Source organism: Bos indicus, chromosome 6 (assembly GCF_029378745.1).
Source record: "Bos indicus isolate NIAB-ARS_2022 breed Sahiwal x Tharparkar chromosome 6, NIAB-ARS_B.indTharparkar_mat_pri_1.0, whole genome shotgun sequence".
NCBI classification, from domain to species: domain Eukaryota; kingdom Metazoa; phylum Chordata; class Mammalia; order Artiodactyla; family Bovidae; genus Bos; species Bos indicus.
The window spans coordinates 106,188,859-106,199,497 of NC_091765.1; the positions used below are offsets into that span (position 1 = coordinate 106,188,859).

Here is a 10,639-nt window from a genome sequence, read left to right on the forward strand (position 1 = left end):
GCTTATTGTCTTTTTGTTGTATTTAAAATATTTGCATAGTGAAATGTTTCTTCATTTTCCTTTTTTTTTTTTTTGAGTTTTACATAGAGGCTCCCCCCACCCCCACCACAACACTGCCATAAATGCCAAGGACATGCAAATATTTTCATAGGTTTTCTTCTAAATGGTTATTGTTATATGTTTTTATATTTAAGTGTTTCAATCCTCATGAAAATTCTTTATTTTTTATATAGGTAAAAGGAAGGGTCTACCTTTCCTCCCTGTGTGACTAGCATCGTTCTAGCATCTTTATTTAAACAAACCACCCTTTCCCACTGACTTGTAACATCATCCTTATCACATCTCAATTTTCCTATGTGTGAGCTTCTAACTTGTTTTAGTTACAATGGCTTTTTGTTTTTAGAAAATCTGGTAAAGCAAGATTGCCTCCTCACTCCCTCGCTACTACTTTTTTTTTTCTCTGCTAGAGTTTTCTTAGATATGTTTTGACATTTATCTTCTATATGATATGTATTCCACCCCTGCTTTTTTTTGCTGGTCTTAAGTGGTACAGAATTGGACTGATTTGATCAATCATCCTCTTTTTGTTTATTTCGAATTGAAAGATAATTACAATATTGTGTTGGTTTCTCCATACATCAGCATGAGTCAGCCATAGGTATAAATGTGTCCCCTCCTGCTTGAGCCTCCCTCCCACTCCTTCTCACCCCTCTAGGTCAGCATCCTCTTTAATGATTGGTGCATCAGCATCCTGATGGCTTGCTCTTCCCAGCACTGCCAGGAAGTAACCATCAGGACATGCTTGATGCAGGGCTGAGGCAAAGGAACTGCTGGGCCAGCAGGGAGGGCATGGTGTGAAATTAGCAGTCTTCTGACGTTCACTGGATCATTGAAAAAGCAAGAGAGTTCCAGAAAAGCATCTACTTCTGCTTTATTGACTATGCCAAAGCCACACTTCAGTCATGCTGACTCTTCAAGACCCCATGGACTATAGCCTACCAGGCTCCTCCACTCATGGGATTTTCCAGGCAAGAGTACTGGAGTGGGTTGCCATTTCCTTCTCCAACAACAAACTCTGGAAAATTCTTAAAGAGAACGGAATACCATACCACCTGACCTGCCTCTTGAGAAATCTGTATGCAAGTCAGGAAGCAACAGTTAGAACTGGACATGGAACAATAGACTGTTTTAAATTGGGAAAGGAGTACTCAAGGCTGTATATTGTCACCCTGCTTATTTAACTTCTATGCAGAGTACATCATGAGAAACGCTGGGCTGGAGGAAGCACAAGCTGGAATCAAGATTGACAGGAGAAATATCAATAACCTCAGATATACAGATGACACCACCCTTATGACAGAAAGTGAATAACTAAAGAGCCTCTTGATGAAAGTGAAAGAGGAGAGTGAAAAAGTTGGCTTAAAACTCAACATTCAGAAAAGTAAGATCATGGCATCTGGTCCCATCACTTCATGGCAAATAGATGGGGAAACAGTGACAGACTTTATTTTGGGGGGCTCCAAAATCACTGCAGATGGTGACTGCAGCCATAAAATTAAAAGACGCTTGCTTCTTGGAAGAAAAGTTATGACCAACCTACACAGCATATTAAAAAGAAGAGACATTACTTTGCCAGCAGAAGTCCGTCTAGTCAAAGCAATGGATTTTCACTTTCATCCAGAGGCTCTTTAGTAAGGTTCTTAAAATGTAGTTTATTATTGTTTGCTTTTCCATGTCATATGTTTAACGTGTACACACAACATCCTTGATTCATACTTTTATTTTTTAATATGTACCCGTGAACAATATATGGTATTATTATATGAACTCTCAAAACTTACTGAAATATTATATGGTTGTCTTTGAGATGCATTTACATTGAAAGATAACACGTAGCTCTTTCCTCTTCAGAGCTGCATAGTTTTCTGCCAAGGGGACATAATGTTTTGCTAATATAGACAATATAAAGAGAACGTCTTCATGCGTATCTTTTTGTGTACATCTCCTCCCCAGGGTGCAAGAATTTTGCAAGGAGGTACCTGAGATGTGGAGCTGCTGGTTTGCTGGTTGTCCTCACTCCCAGTCTCCCTCCTCGTGTGGCCACTCTGTCCTGAGATGCTGATCCCTGTGGACTGCCCTGCCTAGTGCCTTCTCACTGGGTATGACCAACGGGAGGGGCTGCCAGGAGACTAGAGGGCGGCACAGAGGGGTCTGGATGGCTTTCCTCTTGTTTCAGTGTTGCATGTCCGGGCAGTTACCCACTTTTCAATGACTGCAGCTCTCCCTCCTCTGTTCCAGCAATGACAACTCCCACCTCTGTTTCCTCATCCAAATGGCCCTATGCAAAGTAACAGATTCCCAGTATTGCTTGTTTCTGGGTATCTCAACATCCATTATCTCCTTCAAGCTGTCTATTCCTATTCTTTCCATGAAGAGCTCTTGGTTTGAACATTTGGCTTAAGTTGTGTTTCCTATAATGACCAAGCCAATGACCTATTGGCTTCATAGGACACACTCATCTTAAAAAAATTAATGTTTCCTTTGGATGCTCTCTGGTGGCCCAGACAGTAAAGAGTCTGCCTGCAATGCAGGAGGCCCCGGGTTCAATCCTTGGGTTAGGTAGATTCCCTGGAAAAGAAATGGCAACCCACTCCAGTATTCTTGCCTGGAAAAATCCCATGGGCAGAGGAGCATGGTGGGCTACAGTCCATGGGGTCACTAAGAGTCAGACAGGTCTCGGCTTTAAAAAGTTTTGTTGTACTTTAAAAAGTTTTGTTTTAAACATTTGCTTTAAAAAGTTCCCCAGTTTTGGAAAATCAAATAGTACTAAAATTTTATGATGGAAAACAACAGTCAGCTTTCTTTTTATCTTCATCTAATTTGGCTCTCCAGAGGCAACTTTCCTCAACTGTTCTTATTTCTCTGTTGACTCAGTGTGGAACATCTTTTCTTGCAGTGCGTTGGCCATTTATATATCTTTCTTATTTTGTGAAGTGTTTATTCAAGTCTTTTTAAAATTGATTTTCATAAGTTATTTATATTTCTTGGATATGAAATATGTGTCAAATATATGTTCAATATTTCCTCCCAACCTGAGATTTGCCTCTTCTTTTATTTTGTTCTGCTAAAATTAATAATTCAAGGAAAAAATACTTTTGCTTTCATTATGTGACAGTTTCAAGCCTAAATATCTGTTTTTAATTTTTAAAAACTTTTATTGAAATACAGTTGATTTACAATGTCGTGTTAATTTTAGTTGCAGAGCAAAGCGATTCAGTTATATATTTATACATATATATCTATTCTTTTACATCCTCTTCCATTGTAGGTTTTTACAAGTTATTGAGTAGAATTCTCTGTGCTGTATAATAGGTACAGGTTGGTTATCTATTTTACGTATAATAATATGTATGTTTTACTCTCAAACTCCTAATTTATCCCTCCCCACCTCCCCTTTCACAATGGGGAAAGAGTTTGTCTTCTGTGTCTGTGAGTCTATTTGTGTTTCATAAATAAGTTCATTTGTATAATTTTTTCTTTTAGACTTCACATATAAGAGATATCATATGATGTTTGTCTTTCTCCGCCTGACTTACTGCACTTAGTATGATTATCTCTAGGTCCATCCATGTTGTTACAAATGGCATTCTTTCTTTCTTTCTTTTTATATCCTACCTCTTCTTTGTCTATTCAGCTGTCAGTAAGCACTTAGGTTGCTTCCATGTCTTGGCTATTGTAAATAGTGCTGCAATGAACTTGGGTGCATATACCTTTTCAAATTATGTTTTCTCCAGATATATACTCAGGAGTTACAGGATCATATGATAGTTCTATTTTTATTATTTTAAGGAACCTTTTATTTTCTTAACAGTCTTTTGTAAAGAGCAGAACGTTTTGATTATGATAAAATCTAACTAATATTTTATTGGAATCCAGTTTATTAAGACTTTTCCTTTATGGCTGTTTGCTTTTGGTATCACAGCTAAGAATCATTGCCTACACAAGGTAAAAAGTTTTATTGTTTTCTTTTTGCAGTTTTATAGTTTTAGCTTTTGCATTTATATCTGTGATCCATTTCTATTGTTTTTGTTTTGTTTTATATGGTTTGAGATTTGTTCCTTTTTTTTTTCTGGATGGATAAAGTGAAGAGGAACTAAAAAGCCTCTTGATGAAGGTGAAAGAGGAGAGTGAAAAAGTTGGCTTAAAACTCAACATTCAGAAAATGAAGATCATGGCATCTGGTCCCATCACTTCATGGGAAATAGATGGGGAAACAGTGGAAACAGTGTCAGACTTTATTTTTTGGGCTCCAAAATCACTGCAGATGGTGACTGCAGCCATGAAATTAAAAGACGTGTACTCCTTGGAAGAAAAGTTATGACCAACCTAGATAGCATGTTCAAAAGCAGAGATATTACTTTGCCAACAAAGGTCCGTCTAGTCAAGGCTATGGTTTTTCCAGTGGTCATGTAAGGATGTGAGAGTTGGACTGTGAGCACCGAAGAATTGATGCTTTTGAACTGTGGTGTTGGAGAAGACTCTTGAGAGTCCCTTGGACTGCAAGGAGATCCAACCAATCCATTCTGAAGGAGATCAGCCCTGGGAGTTCTTTGGAAGGAATGATGCTAAAGCTGAAACTCCTGTACTTTGGTCACCTCATGCGAAGAGTTGACTCATTGGAAAAGACTGTGATGTTGGGAGGGATTGAGGGCAGGAGGAAAAGGGGACGACAGAGGATGAGATGTCTGGATGGCATCACTGACTCGATGTATGTGAGTTTGAGTGAACTCCGGGAGTTGGTGATGGACAGGGAGGCCTGGCGTGCTGCGATTCATGGGGTCGTAAAGAGTCGGACACGACTCAGCGACTGGACTGAACTGAACTGGGTAGCTAGTATTTCCAGCAGCATTTATGGAAAGAACTGGTCTTTTCTCATTGAATGATTTTAGTGCTTTGCCAGAAATCAATTGACCATACAAGTGAGACTGTTTATGGGTTTTGGGTTTGATTTAATCAATTGATTTATTTATCTTCATGTTAATACTACACTGCTCTACTTACTATAGCTTTAATGTAATGACTTGAAATCAAGTCCTTCAGCTTTTTTCTTCTTTTTTGAGATTATTTTAGCTAGATTTAATTCTTTGCAGTTTTATATGAATTTTAAAAAATTTTAATGCTATTTGTTAATTTTTGGCTGTGCTGGGTCTTTGTTGCTGCATGGGCTTTTTCTCTAGTTGTGGTGAGTGGGAACTACTCCTTAGTTATGGTGTGTGGGCTTTTCACTGTGGTGGCTTCTCTTATTGCAGAACACAGGTTCAAGAGGATGCGTACTTCAGTAGTTGCAACACATGGGCTCAGCAGTTGCAGCTCCTGGGCTCTAGAGCACAGGCTCAATAATTGTAGTGCACAGGCTTAGTTGCTTCATGGCACGTGGGATCGCCCCAGATCAGGGGTTGAACCTGTGTTTCCTGCACTGGCAGGTGGATTCATTACCACTGAGCCACGAGGGAAGCTCCTCGGATGAATTTTAGAATTACCTTTTCAACTTCTATGGAGATCTGCTAGGATTTTTATATAGGTATGGGAAAGTGATGTGTTAACAGTATAGTCTTCTAGTCTCTGAATATGGCACCTCTCTTCATTTATCTAGGTCCTCTTTAATTTCTCTCAGCAATTATTTTCGTTTTTAGTGGATATATACTGTATATTTTTATTTAACTTTTTGTTAAATATATTAATACTATTCAAAATGGAATTAAAATTTGTTTTCCAACCAATAGTTTCTATGATATAGAAATACAATTACTTTTTGTAGAGACCTTCTATCCTTTGGCATTGCTAAAGTTGTTGTTCTAGTAGTTTGTTTTATAGATCTTAGGGTTTTTTGACATATAGGAACATGTTATCTTTGAATAAAGACAACTTTACTGTCTCCTTTCTTATCTCTATGCCTTGTATTTATTATTTTTTCTTGTCTTATTACACATTTAGGTTCTAGCTAGAACCTCCAGTACAATGATGAAAAGAAGTTGTGAAAGTACATATCTTTACCTATTTCTGATATTTGAGATAAGACAAAGATCAGGTTATCAAAGCAGACATACCAAATCAGAAATGTTAAAAAGTATTAAGCTTTATTAATAAATCAAAGGCTGTGCAAAGTCACTTCAGTCATGTCCACCTCTTTGTGATTCCATAGACTGTAGTCTGCCAGGCTCCTCTATCCATGGGATTTCCCAGACATGAATACTGGAATGGGTTGCCATTTCTAGAAGTAGTCAAATTACATGAATGAAGCAAGAACAGATTCAGAAACATTAGCAGAATTCTCTAGGTCTTTTCTTGCCATACCAGATTTTCTCCTATGTTTTTTAAAGTAATAAGTGCCCTTCACACTACTTACACATAAGTGAGCCATTTAAGTCACAAAACATATGCAAATACTTTTTCCCATTCTGTGGATTATCTTTTCATTTTGTTTATGGTTTCTTTTGCTGTGCAAATGCTTCCCCCCTCCCCCCCCCACCCCGCCTTTGTTTCTTCTTCTTTTTTGGCCTCGTAGTTTATGGGATCCTAGTTCCCTGATAAAGGGATTAAACCTGGGCCCTTGACAATGAAAGCATGGAGTCCTAACCACTGGACCACCAGGACATTCTCTGCTGTGCAAAAGCTTTTAAATTTAATTGTGGGAGACTCAGATTCAATTATGGAGTTGCAGAGTCAGGCATGACTGAGTGACTAATACTCTTCTTTAACTGAAGGGTTTTGGCTCAAGTGGTAAAGAACCTACCTACAATGCAGGAGATATAGGAGGTGCAGATTCAATCCCTGGGTCGGGAAGATCCCCTGGAGGAGGTAATGGCAATCACTCCAGTATTCTTGTCTGGAAAATTCCATTGACAGAAGAGCCTGGTGGGCCATGGTCCATTGGGTCACAAAGAGTCAGACATGACTGAGCATTCATGCACACAGTAGTTTTACTATGAATTGTGGTGAATTATTTCCAAATACTTTTTGTGCAGTTGTTGATATGGTCAAGTAATTCTCTCACTTAATTTGTTAATGTGGCAAATTACATTGGTTTTCAAATATTACATCAGCATTGCAATCCTAGGGTAAATCCTACTGAGTCCTGAGATACTTACCATTATATCTATCTATTTATCTAGCTATATGTCAATTTTGTCAGTTGTTTTTTGGTCACACATTTTGTAAATTGTTTTTTCATTTATTTACAATTGTGATAAATGCACATAACATAAAATTCACTATCATAACTGCTTTTAAATATACAGTACAGTGATGTAACCATTAACACATTTTTGTGCAACAGATCGGAGAGGGCAATGGCACCCCACTCCAGTACTCTTGCCTGGAAAATCCCATGGACAGAGGAGCCTCGTAGGCTGCAGTCCATGGGGTCACTAAGAGTCAGACACAACTGAGCGACTTCCCTTTCCCTTTTCACTTTCACGCATTGGAGAAGGAAATGGCAACCCACTCCAGTGTTCTTGCCTGGAGAATCCCAGGGACGGGGGAGCCTGGTGGGCTTCCGTCTCTGGGGTCGCACAGAGTCGGACACGACTGTAGTGACTTAACAGTAGCAGTAGCTGTGCAACAGATATCTAGAACTTTTTCATCTTGCAAAACTGAAAGTCTGTACTCATTAAAAATTAGCTCCCCATTTCCTTCTTCCTCTCAGCTCCTCGTAACCGCATTCTACTTTTTGTTTCTATGAATTTGACTACTTTAGATATATTTCTTACCAGTGGTATCATGAATTATTTTATTTGTATTTTTTGACTAGCTTATTTCACTTAGCATAAGCTCTCAAGATTCATCCATGTCATACAGTGTGACAGAATTTCATTACTTTTTGAAGCTGAATAATATTCCATTGTATGGATATACCACATTTACTTTCTCTCTTCATTTACTGATGGGCATTTAGATTACTTCTGCCTCTTGACTATTGTAAACAGTGCTGCAGTGAATATGGATGTGCAAATATCTCTTCAAGATCCTGTTTTCAATTATTTTGTGTGTATACAAAGAAATGAGTTTGCTGGATCATATGTGTGTGCTCAGTTGCTCAGTTTGCAACCCTATGGACTGTTGCCCTCCAGACTCCTCTGTCCACGGAATTTTTCAGGCAAGAATACTGGAATGGGTTGCCATTTTCTTCTCTAGGGGATCTTCCCAACCCAGGGATTGAACTTGTGTCTCCAAGGTCTCATGTATTGGCAGGCAGATTCTTTACCACTGAGCCACCTGGGAAGCTCTGGATCATATGGTAAGTCTACTTATAATTATTGGAGCAAACTCCAAACTATTTACCATACCAGCCAAACTTTTTTTCAGTTCCGTTCAGTCGGTCAGTTGTGTCGGACTCTTTGTGACCCCATGGACTACAGCACTCCAGGCTTCATCACTAACTCCCGGAGCTTGTTCAAACTCATGTCCATTGAGTCGGTGATGCCATGCAACCATCTCATCCCCTGTTGTCCCCTTCTCCTCCTACCTTCACTCTTTGCCAGCATTAGGGTCTTTTCCAATGAGTCAGTTTTTCGCATCATGTGGCCAAAGTATTGGAGCTTCAGTTTCAGCATCAGTCCTTCCAATGAATATTCAAGACTGATTTCCTTGAGGATTTACTGGTTGGATCTCCTTGCAGTCCAAGGGACTCTCAAGAGTCTTTTCCAACACCACAATTCAAGAGCGTCAGTATTTCAGTGCTCAGCTTTCTTTATGGTCCAAACCCTTTTACATTCCCACAAACAGTGCACAGTGTTCCAATTCCTTTGCATTCTCACCAGCATTCGTTATTTCTATGTTTTAGATAGCATACTAATGGGTGTGAGATTTTGACTCGCATCTCTGTGATGATTAGTGATACTGATGATTAGTGATGTTTCCATATGCTTGTTGACCATTTATATATATTCTTTGTAGACATGTCTATTCAAGTCCCATGCCCATTTTAAAATCAGGTTATTTGTTTGCTGTTGTTATTGTTGCATTGTAGGAGTTTTATATATAATCTGGATGTTTGCTTCTGACCAGGTACACATGGTTTGCAAATATTTTCTCCCATTCTGTAGGTTTCCCTTTCACTCTGTTTATTCCTTCCTTTGTTGCATAGAACTTTTAAAGTTTGATGTAGTCACATTTGTTTTTGCTTTTGTTGCTGTTTATGGTGTCATATCCAAGAAACCATTGTCAGATCCAATGTCAGGAAGCTTTTCTACTATGTTTTCTTCCAGGAATTTTATAGTTTTAGGTCTTATGTTTAGTTCTATAATCTGTTTGAGTTAATTTTTTTATGTGGTCTAAGATGAGGGTCCAACTTCATTCTTTTCTGAATACCCAGTTTTCCAAACATCAGTTGTGTTTCTATACACTAACAATGAAAAATTGAAAAGGAAACGGGGAAAGTAATCTCATTTACAATAGCATCAAAAAGAATAAAATACTTAAGATAAATCTTACCCAAAGATGTAAAAGACCTGTACAATGAAAATGACAACATATTACTAACAAAAATCAAAGAAGATACAAATAAATGGAAAGACATCTTGTATCTTATGAATTGGATGATTCAATACTATTAAAATGTCCATACTACTCATAATGATCTACAGGTTCAATAAACACAATCTCTATCAAAATCCCAATGGCATTTTTTGCAGAAGTAGGAAAAAAAAAAAAGCTAACATTCATAAGAAATCTCAAGAGATCCCAAATAGTTGAAAGAATCTTGAAAAAGAACAAAAGTTGGAGGCCCTGCTCTTCCTGATTTCAAAACATACTACAAAATAACGGTAATTAAAACAGTGTGATACTGCCATAAAGATGGATTTACAGACCAGTGTAGCAGAATTGAGAGCCCACCAATAAAGCTTTGCAGAGATAATCAAATGACCTTCAAAAAGAAAACAAAGACTAAACACTGGAGAAAGGACATTTACATGAAAAGTCACTTACATGAAATACCTTTTCCTAATATTTCACTTTTAGCTGATGTGTTTACTTGGATCTAAAGTAAGTCTCTTATAGAAAGTGTAGAAATATATCTTGTTCTTTAATCCATTCAGCCAATCTATATATTAATTGTCTTTTTTTTAATTAATTTTTTTGCTTTAAAATAGTTTTCTGGCCTATAGAAAATATATAAAGATAGTAAAGAGAATTCTCCTATATTCCACTCTCAGTTACTTCTGTTGCTAAGAACATACATTAATAAGATTTATATATTTCAAACATATTTGTACAAAGAATGAACCAATACTCAGTTCAGTTCAGTCGCTCAGTCATGTCAGACTCTTTGCGACCCCATGAATTGCAGCACGCCAGGCCTCCCTGTCCATCACCAACTCCCGGAGTCACTCAGACTCGTGTCCATCGAGTCAGTGATGCCATCCAGCCATCTCATCCTCTGTCGTCCCCTTCTCCTCCTGCCCCCAATCCCTCCCAGCATCAGAGACTTTTCCAATGAGTCAACTCTTCACACGAGGTGGCCAAAATACTGGAGTTTCAGCTTCAGCATCATTCCTTCCAAAGAAATCCCAGGGCTGATCTCCTTCAGAATGGACTGGTTGGATCTCCTTGCAGTCCAAGGGACTCTCGAGAGTTTTCT

At 38.3% G+C, this 10,639-nt stretch overlaps 1 protein-coding gene across 1 annotated transcript in view; it reads right to left on the bottom strand.

The window, feature by feature from the left end:
- Positions 1–6,116: 6,116 nt before the first annotated feature.
- Positions 6,117–10,639, bottom strand: part of CLNK (cytokine dependent hematopoietic cell linker) — a 220,744-nt gene continuing 216,221 nt past the window's right edge. The window contains exon 19 of the mRNA XM_070791811.1: positions 6,117–6,271. Within this exon, the coding sequence (XP_070647912.1) occupies positions 6,224–6,271 (48 nt within the window). The 3' untranslated portion in view covers positions 6,117–6,223. The remainder of the gene's footprint in view (positions 6,272–10,639) is intronic.